The sequence below is a fragment of the Primulina huaijiensis genome, chromosome 3 (genome assembly GCF_012295235.1).
Source record: "Primulina huaijiensis isolate GDHJ02 chromosome 3, ASM1229523v2, whole genome shotgun sequence".
NCBI classification, from domain to species: domain Eukaryota; kingdom Viridiplantae; phylum Streptophyta; class Magnoliopsida; order Lamiales; family Gesneriaceae; genus Primulina; species Primulina huaijiensis.
This window is the reverse complement of record NC_133308.1, coordinates 22606808-22625146: the sequence shown is the minus strand read 5'-3', so window position 1 is coordinate 22625146 and position 18339 is coordinate 22606808. Positions and strand designations below refer to the sequence as shown.

At 34.6% G+C, this 18339-nt stretch overlaps 2 protein-coding genes and 1 pseudogene across 5 annotated transcripts; 1 reads left to right on the top strand and 2 right to left on the bottom strand.

Moving 5' to 3' along the window:
• Positions 1 to 2842: 2842 nt before the first annotated feature.
• Positions 2843 to 7077, top strand: LOC140973791 (uncharacterized). Of its 2 annotated transcripts, XM_073436852.1 has the most exons (10): positions 2843 to 3114; positions 3324 to 3524; positions 3615 to 3737; positions 3950 to 3987; positions 4114 to 4219; positions 4319 to 5929; positions 6067 to 6096; positions 6169 to 6189; positions 6497 to 6603; positions 6688 to 7077. In XM_073436852.1, exons 1-10 carry the CDS (start codon positions 3052 to 3054, stop codon positions 6926 to 6928), a joined length of 2541 nt encoding a protein of 846 aa, XP_073292953.1. In that variant the 5' UTR covers positions 2843 to 3051; the 3' UTR covers positions 6929 to 7077. The 2 variants fall into 2 exon arrangements, with proteins under 2 accessions (XP_073292953.1, XP_073292952.1); XM_073436851.1 differs by having other exon boundaries at positions 2847 to 3114; positions 6067 to 6189.
• Positions 7078 to 7733: 656 nt separating this feature from the next.
• On the bottom strand, positions 7734 to 10226 carry LOC140972574 (protein SHORTAGE IN CHIASMATA 1-like; annotated as a pseudogene).
• Positions 10227 to 13959: 3733 nt separating this feature from the next.
• Positions 13960 to 18339, bottom strand: LOC140973790 (receptor-like protein EIX1). Of its 3 annotated transcripts, none has more exons than XR_012174684.1 (3): positions 15189 to 18339; positions 14650 to 14728; positions 13960 to 14368 (listed from the first exon to the last, which is right to left on the bottom strand). XR_012174684.1 is itself a non-coding variant. In XM_073436849.1 (2 exons), the coding sequence occupies exons 1-2, from the start codon at positions 18236 to 18238 to the stop codon at positions 14707 to 14709; spliced, it is 3072 nt and encodes a 1023-aa protein (XP_073292950.1). In that variant the 5' UTR covers positions 18239 to 18339; the 3' UTR covers positions 14388 to 14706. The 3 variants fall into 3 exon arrangements, 1 of the variants encoding a protein (XP_073292950.1); XR_012174685.1 differs by having other exon boundaries at positions 15270 to 18339; XM_073436849.1 differs by lacking the exon at positions 13960 to 14368 and having other exon boundaries at positions 14388 to 14728.

Here is an 18339-nt window from a genome sequence, read left to right as displayed (position 1 = left end):
GGCTTTATCACAGCCCAACAAATACAAATGATTACTAACTAAACAAAATTGACAGGCCCACATGTAATTATTCTTCATTGAGGCACATGAGCTTGTGGGAGTCGAGATACCCGTTATCGAGAGCTGAATACAAAAATTTTAATTTTATGCCTTATATATTTATTTTTCTATTTGAGTTACTCGAGCTAAATAAAAATTTGGACCAAAATCTCAAAATAAAAACCGGAAAGTTCCGCCCGAATCATGTCGATCCTCCTCTCCAAAATTTGACTTCTTGATACGGATATCATGTGTTAGACAATTACGTGCGTGAACAGTAAGTTATTGATTCGTGCATGAATAACTTAATTAATTATTTGTGAAATAAAAGTTTAGAGTCACTGAATCTTAAAAATAGCAACAATGAAGAGAGATGCAAATGAAAATGGAAAATGGGTCAAACAGCATAATGAATGAAAGGAGAACATGGAGGCACGTGGAATCCTTAATTTCCAGATCCATCATGACAGACAGACAGACAGACAGACACACTTGATTTTTTTTTCTTTTTTCAACGAGTACTATATGGATAAGTGGATTTAAGATCTTCTTGAATATATGTGTATTGGATTGGATATACAACATATCCGACAAGTGATTGTCATTTTATTGATACACACAAAAATTAACACGGTTGGGATTGTTTATGATATCGATCTACAACCCGATTCAAATTTTCATGTTTTACATAGAAAAAATCTAAACGAAACTTCCATTTTAAATCGAAGAACTCTTCTAAATTGAATATAATTTCGTTTTAATTGTTTAATATTATTTTATCAAATTAAAAATAATAATAACGCATGCAACGCGTGTGTATCTGTTACTAATATATAATAATAATGTAAAACTAGAGGCACACCCGAATTGTTATATTTTAATCGGTCAATTATTTTAATTTCCTCCAACTAATAAAAGAGTGAAGTGTTTCTTAATTACAATTAAATATTCTAAATTTTCTTAAACAATTCCCCTATATATCACATCAGGAAGACTTTGAAAGAAATTTTCTTTTCCCCTTATTTTTTTTAAGGATATTTTGAAAGTGTTTCTAAAACTAAATAATTGCTTTATCTAGTAGTTAGGCTTACATCTTTCCTCACAACTAGAAGGAATGCTAAATAATTATTAGTTTAATCGATTATTCTTTTTTAGTGAGATATAATAATGTAAATTACTTGTTAGATACTTAGGGGCACAAGTTTCCTCTTGCTGTCGATAAAATGATATGAAAAAAATAATGAAAACATAAACATCAACATTTAAAGTACATTGGTAGATCGATGCATTAAGCAACGAAAACGATTATTGCATATAGTGTTTGTAAATGTTTTAAAAAAGCGATTATATTAACTTTTTTTTTTACTTATGCAACACCAAGATATATATCGGATAAGGCAAAAACTTGTGTGAGACGATCTCACGGATCGTATTTTGTGAGACGGATTTCTTATTTGGATCATCCATGAAAAAATATTACTTTTTATGCTAAGATTATTCCTTTTTATTGTGAATATCGGTATGGTTGACCCGTCTCACAGATAAAGATTTGTGAAACCATCTCACAAGAGACCTACTCATCGGGTAAATATATTAAAATCTTGATCCAATAAATACACATAATTATTGACTCAACGGTAGATTGGTGTGAGAAATGTCACGGGGAAAACATTTATAAATGGATGAACAAAGCTAATTACAAAAGGGAGATGGAGAGACACTTTCTAAAGTGACAAGTCTGGTATAAATGCTCCACCGACAGCCTTATACAGCAAACTGCTGGTTACTTGGATCCCCAACCCAACCATATTTAGTTAAACTCAAAAACTTGTGTGAGACGGTCTCATGAGTGTGAGACGGATATTTTGTTTGGGTCATCCATTAAAAAATATTACTTTTTATGCTAAGAGTATTACTTTTTATTGTGAATATCGGTAAGATTGACTCATCTCACAGATAATGATTCGTGAGACCGTCTCACAAGAGACCTACTCTTAATTAAATATATATACATATCTCAATTCAATCTCTCCCTCCCTGCATTCTACCTTATTCACTCACGATCCCATGATTTGTTTATTTACATAGTGCACGTCATTTTCTTGCCACTAATAATGTATTGGTACCTACGTTAATAATTAAGTTGAAACATAAAAATCTATTATTAAATGTAAGCGATGTTAAAGAAAATAAAAATACGTGTGTTAGAGATGCTTATCAAGATCAAGTGGTTCTGTACGGATTGAACCGAATAGGATAACAATATCAAATCGGATTATGTTGCTTGAAAATGGATCCGCTTTTGATGCCGATTTCATAAATACACTAGATAATAAACTAAAAAATAGAAGTGAGGATTTGTGTGTATTGTTTAGTATATTTAATTTTTGAGGAGTTTGTTTGTAAAAAAATTTCTCTAGGTCTTTAATGGTTGAAAAAGATTGATTCTAATTCGGTTCCATTCACTTTCAATTTTGGATTTAGTTTTACTCTCAATCCGATTAATTTAGAACAAGTCTGATTCAATATCATACTAGATTGGCTTAGTTTCATCACTCCATAATCCGCAAATCGGTCAATTCTACTCATTAACATGCTTAAACTTCATTATTTTCTAGAAAAATCCACCATTTTTTTTATTTAAAAAAAAAACACAATTAATACTACCAAACTTTCTTAATAGAAATTTAAAATTCGCACCATAATCCTAAACAATCCAACTCAAAAGTCAAAACCAGGATTGACTACTTATGCAAGTACCCTCGCTTCTTTAAAAAAAAAAAAAAAAAGAGTCCCATCCCTAAATTTCTGAAATATTTATATAAAAGAAACGCTTTTTATTCTATTCATTTAATTCTGCTCCGCCTCTCAACTACCAATATTTTCCACAGTAGATTCGATCCTTTTCACTTGATGCAGCAAAGGCAACACATAGTCTTCCATTTCTCCTAATTCTCACACAGCAAGAACTGAAGGATTCTTTGAATTTGAATCCTTAATATCCAAGAAAAGATGTTCAAACGAAGCGAGAAAAAGATCAAAGCTGTCTTCAAGATGCAATTTCAAGTAACACAGGTAACATTGGATGTCAAACCAAATTATAATGGATCAGAAATGGAAATGAGTTCTCTTCTTAGCATAAAACGCAGGGATGGTAATGTAGCATTCAATGCGACAGTGCGAAAAACAAATCATTTTGTTCATGGGTTGTAAGAATAATTGATATTTTGATCAAGAAATGCAAGATTTTGGAAAGCAGTTTCTCACCAGTAATGTTGTATCAGGTTCCACTGATGAAAGCAAAAGGCCTTATGATTTCTCTGGTTCCAGTAGATGTTGGAAAGCCAACGGTGAGATTGCCAAAAGCTTTAATCGCTGAAGGAATCTGTACATGGGAAAATCCTGTTTATGAAGCGGTGAAATTAGTCAAAGAGATCAAAACAGGGAGAATCAGAGAGAAATTTTACTACTTGATTGTGTCAACTGTAAGTTACATTTTCTGGTTTCTTCTTCCCAAGATTCACAGATGAGAAAAAAAAAGAAGATAACAGTTTTACTTATTTTATTCCTCAAAGGGATCATCAAAGTCAGGTTTTCTGGGAGAAGTCTCGATTGATTTTGCAGATCTAGCAGAAGCAAACAAACCGTTGAAGTTAACTTTGCCACTGCAGACTTCAAAATCTGGAGCAATTTTGCACGTTAGTTCATTCCCTCCATCTCTTGCGCAATTAAAATCCTGGTTCTGTCACTGCACACAACTTATGCACACATATGTAGAGGCAAAGCTGCAGAGAAAGTAGCTTGCACCAGTTTTTTCTTCTTTCCTTTGTTTTTAATAATTACGATGTGGTAAATTTGAAAGATTGTACCATCAGTAAAAATATTTCCTAAAGCTATTATTGAATACCAGGTTACAGTTCAGAGGATTCAAGGAGATCCTAATTCAAGGTAACAATGTCGACCAACAGCAGTAATATTCATCTTCCTTTTCTTTGAATAACAATGTTGAGTAATAGTAAAAATTGAAAAGATAATTTTTTTTATTTTTTATTTTGTTTTCACTCGGGAGCTCAGATATATCGAAGATGATCTATCACCAATGAATGAATCTGACGAATGCTTAGATACGGAATTGGATGATTGCTATAGTCAAGGAAAGAGAAACATACATTCTTCTGAAGTAAGGTCTCATACTATCAGCAAATACTGATTAAACGAATTAATATGACACATACTTTATCTGCTCTATAAACTAGAACTGACTTCAGTTGTTCGATAGAGTGAGGGCTCAAGTGAAGCAACAAGTCGCGAACTAAGTGGAAGCTTAGGAGATGCCAAATCGGATAATAATGATTATAAATCAGCAAACGGGATGATAGAAACTTCACATGATAAGTTGGGGCACTTGAAAAAACAAATGAAGATGTTAGAAAGGAAGGCAGAGGTTGCAGAAATGGAAGCACAGTCCCTTAGGCAGCAAATCATTAAGGAGAGCAAGAAAGGAGAGAAATTATCTGAGCAGATGGTTGATCTCAAACAAGATAGGGATGCACTTAAAGCAGAATGTGAACGATTCAAGTCCTCATCAAAATGTAAGAATGTGGAAGACGAAAGATTTTATGAACAAAAAGAGACTGCAAGTATGAGAAGGTCATTAGAAAATGTCAAGCAAGAGCTTGAAAATGAGAAGTGCTTGAATAAAAAAATGAAGTTACTGCTGCAAGAGACAGAAGATTCAAATTCTGAACTTGTTCTTACCTTAAGAGATCTTAATAAAGAGTTGGAGCAGAAAAACATGAAAATCGCACAACTTTCAAGTGAAATTAAAGCCCTTCAAAGTGCACCAAGGGCCCTTGGAGCAGTTCCCAAGAAAAAGATGGATCAAAATGAAGATATTAAAGCATTGGAATACCTGGTAAACAATCTTGGAAATGATGCTGAAATACAAAGGTTGAAGCAGGATGTTGAAAACCTTAATTTCGAATTAGAAATCCAAAAGAAAGAAAAAGCAGAGATTCAAATAGACTTAGAGAGGCTTAAGTTGGATTATGAATGTTTAGAGACGGAAAGCAAGGAAATCTACTCCACATTGCATGAAAACCAAAAAGAAAAAATGGAAATGCAACACCATTACACTAAATCTTTGGCCACGGTGAAGCAGTTGAAGCTCCAGGTAGCAAGCTTGGAAGAAGAAGTCAAAAATCAGGAACTTCAATACTCCGGATGTTTGAATGCAATTAATGAGCTTGAGATTCAGGTCGAGAACCTGCAAAAAGAACTGGAAAATCAGGCACAAGCATTTGAAGAAGATTTGGATGCGGTAACTCAGGCAAAAATAATGCAGGAACAGAGAGCCATAAGAGCTGAGGAAGCCTTTAGGAAGACAAGATGGAATAATGCAAATGCAGCAGAGCGACTTCAGGAGGAATTCAAAAGGCTTTCCGCTGATATGTCGTTAAAAATTGAGGAGAACGAGAAGTTGGCACAAATATCAGTTGCAGAAGCCAATGATTTGAGACATAGGAATGAAATTCTTGAAGACCTGCTTCAGAAATCTAGGGATGAACATCAAATAAAAAGTGATGAGTATGAAAGAACACTTCATGACCTTCAAGAACAAAAGAAAGGGACGTGGGTAAAGGAAAATGAAGGTTCAGAGAAAGTAGTAGCACCAGGGAGAAAGGAAGCAGAAAAATTTATTTTAGAAAATATTTCTTTGAAGTCTCAAATAGATCAGGCAAAGACAAAAGAAGAGAACTTGCATTTAGAAGTGAAAAAGCTGAGACAGAAGAACAGTGAGGTGAAGAATAATTTATTAAAGGTCGAATCGGAGAAAGAAAAGCTAAAGACAGAGGTCTCCAAACTACAGATTGACTTATATAATGAGAAGGTAATAATCACACATTCAAAGGAAAACCGTGAAATTTCCAAAATGATAGTACTAAGTCAGACATCGAAGAACTGATTTCTAGTGCATTTGTTACTCTTGCTTATAAGTGACTCAACTAACTTTGGTTAACTTTACAGGAAGAGAGAGCAGCACTACAAAATATTATCAGGTCTCCAGTGAAGGCAAAGAATCTTATGCATAATACCGTGGAAGAAGAAGAGAGCAACACACAGACAAACCTTACAGATCAGTTAGAGCAGGTTGGCACATTTATGAAAATGTAGCATAAAATAACCTACATTCAACAAAACCTCTCAAACCTGAAATCTCTATGTGCATGGAGCCACTATGCTCTGAAAAATGTATCAAGCGAACTAACATTGCTTTCTTCTTTATGTTACTGAAATACTAAAGCCTGGATATCTACTAACTCCCGTATGATGTAAAACATTGTGCTTGATGAAGTATCAGTGATAGCTTATACAAGTTTAAGCAACAATAAATCTCACTTCAGTGATGTTTATAAATTAAGTTACCCAATGATAAGAAACAATAAACTGACTACAGGCGAGTGCACCTGCCAAGGACATAAATGATAGACAGCTTGAAGAAAGAAGCAAGGGTATAAACAACCTTCCAACGACAGGGGAGCTGGACACAGAACATATCAAAAGGTAATATCTGGCACTGACTTGAGCCATTAGTATCATAATATTTAACATGACAAAATAAGGAAATGATTCCGTTTATTTTTCCAGAGGAGCAACTCGCCAAACAATGCTGGAACAGAAGAGTGACCATTTCAGTGGTAGTTGTGATACTTCCAGCTTGTTGAGTGAAGTAGTATCACTGAGGGACAAAAACAAAAGCATGGAAAAAACGTTGAAAGAAATGCATGAGAGATATTCAGAAATAAGTCTCAGATTTGCAGAGGTAGAGGGTGAACGGCAACAACTTGTTATGACCCTTCGTAACCTGAAAAATGGAAAGAAAAACTAGATACTTGGAATAATGGTGAAGACCAACTGTTGAGCTTTTTTGTCGAGCAGACATGGCATGTATATTAACAATACATTTTCAACTGCATCTTTCTCCATTATTTGTTCTATGGCTGAAGCAATAAAATACAGTTATTCTGTTTTGTGAAATTTTGCATTAAACATTATTAGGCTCTTGCACTTCACTTTTTAGCATATGGATCTCTTTATAACATATAATACTACCATAAAAAAGAACAAAGGGAAAATAAATAATTGATCAAGTGAAATGTAGAATCTCAGAGTACAAAAATGACTGAATTAGTTGCACAGAAATTTAGAAGATGATAACCAGCGGAAACCAATTTCATACCAGAAAAAGATAACACGATAAGAAAAAAGAGGAGCATCATTTCGAGCAGATTAAAGCTTTAGCCTGTTGTAAGAAACACGTGCCAAATTCATGAACATGTCCGTGAGCTCAAATCATGAGGTTAGATCACAGCCATGAACTCCTACATGAGTTCAAGAGATCTACATACATAATTAATACTGATATTTTTATATAATAAAATAATATTACATACATACTAATATAAATATTAATTTTATATTATCGATAAAATATATTAAAAAAAAACTAAATTTGAACTTCCGAATTTGAGCTCAAACAATCTTTGTCTCAGTCAAACTTAAATTGACTTGGCTCATCACATGGCTCGCATTACATCTTTAGAAATACATATTTAGGAGAAGAATTGAAATTTATCATATTTCTTTTTAACACCTACAAAAATTTAGTTGCAATCTATCACACTTATGCTTCCCTTGCCATAAAAAAACTCAATATGAACCTCCGCCATCTCCAACACACAATAAAACTGTTATATTCGCAAGCATTCTAAACCAAACCAGTTGAGTAGATAGTTGTGGATATTTGCTGGGAGTAACAGGGTGCCAAATTAGAGCTAGCTGGTATGCCAAATGCAATCTCTTGGCGCAAACTGAGCTTCACGTTCACAAGTCTGAAGCCATATATAACTTTTGCAAACTCCATGCAACAAAAACTTGGGCCTAAAATCTTATTTTTGCAGTATGAGAATTATTATCCTTCCAGACCAGCTTACTTTGCCCGCCACTTCCTTTTGTTGCAAAAGATAGCACCTGCAGTTGGGGAAAAATAAATCAAGATTCAATGTAAAAAATTACATGAATATCTAGTAAGACTTTCAGCCACTACAAAAAAAAAAAAAAAGGGTAGCGACGGCTAAAACCGTCGCTAAAAGGGTTAGGCGACAGTTGTTGCCCAACTGTCGTTATTGGCAAGAAAATTGTCGCTACTAGCGACAGACTACAATAACCGTCGCCATATTGGCGACGGTTTTTTATTATACTGTCGCATATGGCGACGGTATAAAACATGTCGCACAAAATAGCGACGGTGGTCGTTTAACCGTCGCTATAATAGCGACCGTTTTTTATAAACCGTCGCTTTATTTTGTAGACGACGGTTTTATGAAACACCGTCGCTATATTTTATGAAACACCGTCACTAATATAGCGACGGTGTATCAAAAACCGTCGCTAAGTGAAATAGGAGACGGTTTTATCATAAACCGTCGCTACAAGTGCGACGGTTTATGAACCGTCGCTATAATAGCAACGGTTTATCAAAAACCGTCGCTATTCCAACTGTTTTTTTGTAGTGACTTGCCTACTCGTCTTGCCCTCTTATCAAGTGGTGTCCATGACGGAGGGCGTGTGGTTGATGTATTTTCGTTCTTCATCGAATTGGGTGGTTGTGATGATGTCTTTTGTCTCTTTTGTTCACCATTTTTCTTTGAGGTGCTACCTACTTCATACTTGTATGATTCAAAAATTGAGGGACTCTTTCGTTTAGCATTATTTGATGTGTCTCCTGAAGAACCAAAGCAAGGGGGGAATGAATTACATGAAAGAGACTGTTTGGTCTGTCTACTTTTTTCACTTATCCTGTTAAGAAATTCAATAGTCCAGGGCGATCCCTGCTGCAGTTGAGCCGAGTGAAGCGCATTGGATAGCAGCGTGCCACCAATACTGTTCGTACGATTTTCTTGAGGAGGCCGTGTGCAGAAATTTTTGGGAGTTTCTTCTATCATATTCACTTTCAAAGGCCCATTTTGGAGTGCCATAGAAGTATTATCATTATTCATGGTATCAAAATGTGGTTTTGTTTCTTCCCCAATAATTTGTCCATCTTTTCTAGGAATCCAGGCATCAAAGGCAGAATCGGTATGAATGGGATTTGTGGCCAGGTCAATATTATTTGCACTTGAAGACAATTTACTACTCCTAGAATTTCTTGCCGCATAATCTTTCTCCACGTCAAGTAGAAAAGGTGAAAAGCCACCTAATCATCAGCAAATTCTGGAGTACCCTCTACACCAATTACTTCACCCTTGAAATTTTCCTGTGAATTCCCAATTCCCTTGGTACTTCGAACGCTGAATCCATTCAATTCTGTTGCAGTTGATCTCCAATCTGGACCACAATCTATGTCAATCGGAGGAAGACTTTTTGACACTGGAAAATCACATAGTTTTGGCATATTAGTAGACATATTAATTGTATCCACATCAAACCTCTCACTACATCTCCTACATTTGTCGTCAAAAGACCTATTGAAGTTCCCGGGTTCATCAAATATCTCAGCTGTTCCAGACATCCAAGAATTACAAGAAACAGAAAATTTGGGATGATCAAGTTCATCTGGGAGTAGCTTTAGCGATTCCAAATGAAAAGAGCAATTTGAATGCTCTTCAGCAGGATATAGGTTGGGAGAATATTTTGATTTCTTCCTCTCGGATGAACTTTTGAGCTGTACATTTTCTGAGTCAAGAACTGAAGATACGAAGGAGCAGTCAGTCAATCCAGATTTAGAATCCTCCCGCTCCCCAAATCTGCTTATTGCACTCAACAAAGACACTTTCTTCAGGAACCTGATATTTTTGAAGACTACAAAGTTTATTCTCATTTGAAATCCCATAAACTTGCCAAGTATGGTATCTGAAGATAATTTGGCATGAGCTGAAAGAGGATTTATGGAAGGAAATGTACCGAGGAATGATTCTGCTAGACTTTCTGATTCAAATTGCTTTCTCCCTCAAAGATCTGGAAGGCAATATAAACATCTAACAAGCAGCGGTGTATACAAAAACTACATATTGTCAGACTACTTAAATTCTTAAAACCATTATAATGCTAAAAATTAGGTTCATCCAGGCTTTGATTAAAAAGTATAATCCGCATATCGTAGAGTTCAGATTGTTAAATTACTCCATTGACTAGCCAACTGGGCAAATTAATAGACTGCTAAATTCTTCACTAGTGATTACGGCGCACTTAACTCAATGTAATCTATTTCTTAATAGCTTATTACATCAATAAAAACCTATCCGAACCACCACAGCAACTTGACTACAGACTGAAAATACATTTACACACATTTTGAATCAGTATATCACCACCAAAGAGATGTGCAAAGACTCAACATTCCATTACTCTTCATTTATAAAACAGAAGAATCACTGCCTCAAAGTTAAATACAAAGGAATAATGGGTCCAATCTTAAAACTTGCAAGTATTTATCTCTTGACTAATTGAAACTCCCATTATACTATCGATTGTAGGCCTCCCATTATACTATCGATTGTAGGCCACAACTTCACGATCCGCATAATATTTAACGTCTCTTATGTCAAGACTACAAACACAATATTTAATTTCTTTGTGTGAAGACTCACTCAACCAATCTTTGAAGTTCAACTCTCTTGTATATGTGTGAGTGATTGTGTGTGAATAGCGTATATCTCAAATGTATCCTCACACAAGGGCTTGTGCTCTCAACTAGTAGATTTCTTCATGCTAACTGCCTATGCTTTGAACCCCTTCAAAAGCTCTTGTTTGATCTTTAAGATGTTGTATTTATATGCCCCAACAATGATATATACGTTAGACACAAGGATATGACCGTTTGGAAAGTTTCTGTACTGTTTCTAAAATTGCAACAGTCAAATTTGTCACGCCCTGAAACTCGGGATTTGACACCGGCGTTGTTTAACAATCACACAATCGAAACAACAAGTCTTTGTAGCATAGTATAAACCAAAACCAATTTATAATTCATAATTTCAACGAAATAAACATTGTCTTTACAATACCGAAATCCAAACGAAATAGTAATTAATGCGGAAGCGTCTTACAATTCATGAAATCATAAAATTCGAAATAAAGTCTATTACTACTCTTGCGAATCACCAGCCCCAAAACTGCTCAGACTCTTCATCCTCAACCTGTTCTTCGGACTTATCTGGGAGGAGAGAGTAAGGGGGATGAATATTTTGGGAATACTCAGCAAGTAGGGGATATCGAACACAACATAAAATTTTTTCAACATTTTCGAAAACAACATATCAATACATCATGCTTTTCATACATCTTAACATCATATCCATAACATAATAACACTGCGATTTTTCACCTTTAACGGTTTACTGACGTCAGTCCCTAAGTTTTAATCCTCTAAGGGGGCGAGGCCATAAAACGGTTCTATCCCACCGTGAAGGGCCATATGTTGGAATTTCACCCAATACTCACAGTGTCACACATAAACGTACCAAAATTTCATAAAAACGTATAGACGAGAGACGGAGCTCGACCGAATTTTTAAAACCAAAAACCGAAATTTCATATGTATAAAACCGAAATTTAAATTTTAAAAACAAGCACACTTACAGTGTTTGAATGCTAAGAAAACGTGGATGCTTGGCTTCGAATTTTAGATCGCTCCTCGCTCTTCGTCCGGGCAGCGCTTCGGTTCGACTTTTAGTCAAGCTTCGGGACGATTTTCGGGCAAAGTTTGGCTAGGGAGAGGCTGCTGAATTTCGAGATTTCAGCAAGGGGAATTTCGAAATTGTGGTGTCTTGTGGAGTGAGCGTGATGGCCTATTTATAGTTGAGGGGAGTGGAGTTAAAAATGGCATCAAAATCCCACATATTTGCACTCAAGATTCACACGATTTTTGCCAAAGAAAACCATTGCATGATGAGTTTATTTTGCTATCAATTTGTGAGATTCATTCCTTAATCCCTTGCCCCTCAATATTTTCGAAAATTAGGTTGCTAGGTAGGAGGGATTTTGTGCCATCTTAGATGATTTGTTTTCAACTAATCAAGTATCTAACCATCACAATAATTTGGCATGTAATATGGTTGGATTTTCGAAAATTCCTAGCAATAATCATGCCTTAATCCTTTTAATTTGCATGATACTCAAATCTTGCAAGACTCCCTTCCAATTTACGAAATTGCATGCCTTAATATGAATATTGTTGGCTTGATAATTAAGATTTTCAATAATAAAATCTCCAATACAAGGATTTTCAATAAAAGAATCTTATGCTAATAAAATTTCCTTCCAAATATTAATTATTGCAAGATTTTCGGTTCTCACAAAATTCACTTTGCTGGACATTTTCCCGAGCCTCAACTGGTCAGCTGTTTAATATGGTTAGCGGTTAAATCTGGTCAGCAGTTCAACCGGTCAGCGGCTCAACTGGTTCAGCAGCTCAATTGGTGTGCTGAAATCAGCAGTCTGATTTCATCTAGCTGAGAAATATCATCAAAATACCAAAACTCACTAGAAATTCAGTTTGGCTAAATTCAGTTTCAGTTTTCTTCTTGTGTTTGCAACTTCACACGTGAGTAAATATGTTAGAAATGCATAACAAAGTTTGATCCTTGAGTGAGAAATGAGATATATAAATAAAGGTATAATCGCCACAATGAAATAATATACCTACATGCATTTATCATTGTAATTTTGCAACTAAAATGTCAAAAAAAATTCATCTATTATTTTTATATCATATTATAAATAATTATGAATCCAAATTTTCATTATTTTGAGTTGGTATTATTATGAAAAAAATCATTATGAATAAATTAAATTTGAAAATTCTTATATCTAGATATATCACATCTTAATAAGTTAGTTTAAGTCCAGGTAATGAAAAACTACGAAATACTTTTAAACATCTTTAATATCACAAATTATATAGATAAGATATATATCGATTAAGACAACGCAGTAGAGTATATATTCATATATAACAAAATATATAGACAAGAAAAACAATAAATAAAAGTATTTTCTAGACATGAATAAATTTTTTTATTTATATTTTTACAATGAAATGAAGAAAATAAAATAGAAAAAATATTAGCTCTTTTGGGTTACACAAAAAATAAAAAAAAGGAGGAAGAAGCATGGTTTTTTATATAATAAATTATGTTTTAAAATTAATTGTATTATACTAGAAAGTTATATTCAATATTCAAACTTTATAATGCAACCGACTTTTCTCAAAATAAGTATACACAAATTATCTGGTGAAGCTATATAAACAATTAAAAAAATTAAAGATATTATTATTTGAAGATAATACCAATAGGTCGTTATTAATTTAATTATGCTCATTATGCTTAATAGTTGATATGAAATATTAAAATAGTTTCATAATAGTCAATAAAAAGATTATTTATTGTAAAAAAATATTATTATTATAAATTGTAAATAAATGACAACATTCAATCAATATTTTTTTATCAGTATATTATCAAGTATAAGCGTCTAATAATAATAAATTAAAAGTGACTAAAAAAGTAGAAACATCTAGTAGCAATGATTGTCACTTTACATAAAAGAGAATAATAGTCAATATCATTGTAAATAAAAAAAATTGCATATCATTGATTACTCAAAAAAATGTAATAATTGAAGACTATAATAAAATATATACATTATTTGAAAGAAAAGGACAAATAACAAAAGAAAACGATATGAGAAAAAATTGAGTTGTCAAAATCTTTTTTTAAAAAAATTAAACAAATATGTTTTTATCCAAATTAGTTACATATGAGTAATTTACATGAATTATCAAAATTTACGATACTATCATCATTATCTTTTGTTGATTTAACTAATTTTGTTACGAATTCAAATTATTCCAACATATGTTTTTCACGTATAACATACGTGAATTATTTATAATATAAATAAATTCTCAAGAAATACTTGTTACAACCAATGAATTTACTATGATGTTCATCATTTTCACAAGTTGAAAATAAAAATTTAGAAGAAAACTCGTGATTGAGAACTTATGCATAACAAAACTTCAAAACATTTTTAATAAAAACGAAACAAAAAATAAGATGAAATGGGATGTAGAGCTTGATTATTTACGTTCTTGTGGTTTCTTATTATCCATCCCCTTTCTTGTCTTCCTTTGCTGGCCCAACAGCCAAAATGTCGACTTTCCCCACTTTTTTCAGACTCTTCGCCACAGCTACTGCATCCATTTCTCCAACCAGTACCGTCATGAGCTTCTGATCTTTTAAATAAGCAGCCATGAAATCCACCCCTAGACCATATATATATATAAGATCAGATACAATGTTCAAAATCTACCTGTTTGTGCATATGAATAATCCCAGATCTTAGCAGGAAAGGATGTGTTGCTGTGAAGAAACTAAAAACTGTATGTGAAACATTTGTCTAAGGGGGATATGAATGCTGTATTTATCGGTATAATCCCGCCCATTTGTCGGGAGATGTTATGATCTTCAAGGCCTTAGTTATTTGCTAAAAATATAGGTTTCATCACTAATGTGTATAAAAAGTTGGGATCGAATTCGATGGTACCAAATATATCAGCAACTGCCTCCGTAGCTTTCTGCTTGGTCTTCTCATCACACATGGTCATGACTTTGAGAACCACCTTCTGTTGCATGAAAATTAAACGAAAAAAGATATTTGAATCTTCATGTTAATTTTGATCGAAGCATACCCGAGCAGCTATTCAAGCGGAGGAGCAATGGAGTATGAAATTTTAGAGGAGAAAAACAGTGTGTTTGATCTTAAAGATTTGAACATATATATGCGTTGTGTGCATATTATTATATTTATAAAGTTCAAATTTAAATAAGTAGTTATATAATTAGCTTAAAATAAATTTTTGATAGATAAACGAACAAATTTAAGCAATTGTACAATCAAATTAGAATTTGGTCATTGATGCTATCACAATCAAATTGAAGGCGAGAAAATAAACATAGATATTTTATTTATACATCATATATCAGTATTAAGTTTAATGGCCAATTTGCAAAACTATAGAATAATTTAATCATGGAACAATTCTTGAAAAATTAATAAAAAACTTAACTTATTTGGAAAAATACTTTTTCAAGCGATTCTTGAGGAGGACAACCACAAGATGTACATGGTCTTCTGCAACAATAGTCGTCTTAAAAAATGCATACCTGAATGATTCATTTGCTATAATTGTTCCGATAATTACCCAGAAACCAAAGATAAATCCAAAGGCCAGACTGATATAGAATCCTTGGGTGATGAACTCGTTCTCTTCGTGCTCCACATTGCTCTTTACATTGTTGAAGTCCAAATCTCCATGAGTTTCATCGTCCACAGGGCAGGATCTGTTGAGTATAGGACGCCCACAAAGTAAAGGATTCCCCATATAGCTTGATTCATCAAACTTCAGCATCTGAGGTGGAATTTTTCCAGACAAGTTGTTGTAGGACAAGTTCAAGACTCCAAGGGAATCCAAATTTGAAAGACCAGTAGGGATACTACCCCAAATGTGGTTCCATGAAAGATCGAGGGACTGTAGGGAGTTTAAGAGAGCTATGTTATGGGGAATATGCGAGGTCAAGTTGTTTCTTGACAAGTTTAGTGCATGTAAACCAACAAGTTTTGTTAGTTCATCAGGTATTTCACCGGATAATGTATTGCATGAAAGATCGATGAGGTTGACTAACAGGCCGTAAGAGTTACTGTACTTGACCTCATTTCCTTTCCACCTTAAATACACACTACTTAAGTATGTATACATAGATGCAAAGTTACTGTAGTCGTCCCCCATCACCGAAAAAGCCAGAAATCCCAAAACTTGACTCGAAAATAGATCAAATTTGTGATATTTTTTTGTCATCGCGCTGAGATTCCATATGCATTTTGGTATAGCTCCGGAAACCTTGTTTGATGAGAGGTCTAAGATTTTAAGTTCAGTTAAGCCACATAAGCTTAAAGGTATGCTGCCAGTGAACTCATTGGAGCGTAGGCTTAGAACAGTAATCATTCTAAAGCTACGTCCTACCCAAGTTGGAATATTGCCTGTTAGCCTATTTTGCCCGAGATCTATAATCTGCAAGCTTGTGCAATTACTCAAAGCTTTTGGGATGATTCCTGATAAACTATTATTCCTTAACACCAACCATTTTAGACCTTGTAAAGCGCCAAACAAATAAGGAATCGTCCCGAAGAGATTATTGTTCGCCAAATTGAGATATTCCAACTTTTCAAAGCTTGCAAAACAGTTAGGAAGCTTGCCTGACAACATGTTATCCGAGAGGTCAATCAAACTCCAACTCGTAATATGGCACAAAAATGTTAACGAACTTGATATTCTGTTTCTTGAGATATCCAATATCACACCAAAATCTTGAGACTTCATTGGCAATAGATAAACTGAAACTCCAGGCTTGTGGGTAGAAACAGATATGTTTGGAAAAACGCCATACAATTTGTTATTTGATGCGTTAAGATACAATAAATTTGGAGATAACTCACCGAACCATTTAGGGATGGTGTCGCTAATATCCGTGTTAGATATGTCCAAATACATGACTTCATTCTGTGTTCTTAGGCATGTTGGAAATCGTGGCCCAATATTGCATCGTGTTAGCCTGATACGCTGTAGTTGGAAAGGAGGTACCCACAAATGGTCGAACTTTATATCAAGAAACAAGTTAAAAGAAATGTCCAGTATTCGTAATCTAGATAGATTGAGCATATGGGCCTCTGTTATTACACCTTCCAAGCGATTGAACTGTATGGACAAAACCTCTAGTTCGGATAAGCGTCCGATGCTTTCAGTCAAAGTTCCATTGAACATATTTTTGTAAAGATATAATTCTTTCAACGATGAGCAAAACGAGAGATCGGGGACAGGGCCCATGATTTGGTTATCAGACAGATCAAGAACACGAAGATGTGGAAGTTGTAGGAGATCTTTCGAGACGAATCCGCTAAGATAATTGTTGTTGAGCTTCAACTGTGTTAGAAATGAAAACCTTGACATGTCAGGCAACGATCCATTTAGCATATTAGTGCTTAAGTCAAGATATCGTAATTTGGTTCCCAAAGGCCCGAACAAGCTCATCATCAGCTGAGAAAGCTGCCCAACAAGGAGATTCCCTCGCAAACCGAGGTATATTAAATTGCTTCCATTGCCAAATGGATGAACATGTGTATGTGGTGTCATATGCACCAAATGATAGGGGTTGGGATCGTCCAAGTCCATGTTAAAAGAGAAATCAATCCATTTAAGGCTTCTGCTGTAATTTGGCAGCCAGTAAATTAACGAGGTGATATTATAAGAGAGTTGATTTAAGGAGAAGTCAAGGATTTCAAGAGGAGCAGAAGCATTGATTGAAGGTAAAGAATATGGGATATCATGAAGGGAACAATTGATCAAGTATAATTTTTTTATGGAACTTAATTTGCTAATTGGTTGTAACCAATTGGTTACTTCATGGAGGTCCACAAAACTGAGGTCAAGATATTCAAGTGAATGAAGTTGAACGACCCAATCAAGACTTTTACCGTAGAAGCCATAAAATCCACTAAGATCGAGGTATAATAACTTGGAAAGGTTTCCAACACACTGAGGGATTGGTCCCTTGAAACCAGCATGGGAAAGATTGAGATAGTGCAATTCTGTGAGTGAACATATGAACTCCGGGAAACGGGGGTCGAAATAATTGCTACTCAAGTCTAGATAAGTCAAGTGCTTCAACTCAAGCAATGGTGAGCTAATCTTACCTGTAAGGGGAGCAGCTGGATACTGTAACTTATCTTTCACGGGATTACCGGCAAGCACATAATTTAATGATATGGCTGGACCTCGGAGATTCAATCGTACGACATGATTGGTCCGGTTATCGCAACGAACCCCTCTCCATTTGCAACACTCCATTTTGTTTTCTCCAGTCCCCCATGAAGATAATCTTCCGTAAAAATCAGTAAGCTCGCTTTTGAACTTGAGAAGCGCTTGTCTCTCCCTCTCGGGACATATATTTATGTTTCTTCCATTATCATGTCCAGAAACACTCTCCGGGCTCACAGAAAGCAGAATGGTTAATAAAAGAAGAAGATCAAATATTTGATTTAGAGGGATCATTATGTTTTTCATGATCACAGTGATCATCTCAGTATGAAGTTGTAATCTTTTAGCACCTCAATGCCAACTATAGAAGCGTCAATGCACGCAAGCTACCCCAACTGCAAAGTCTTGAGAAATTAATGCAG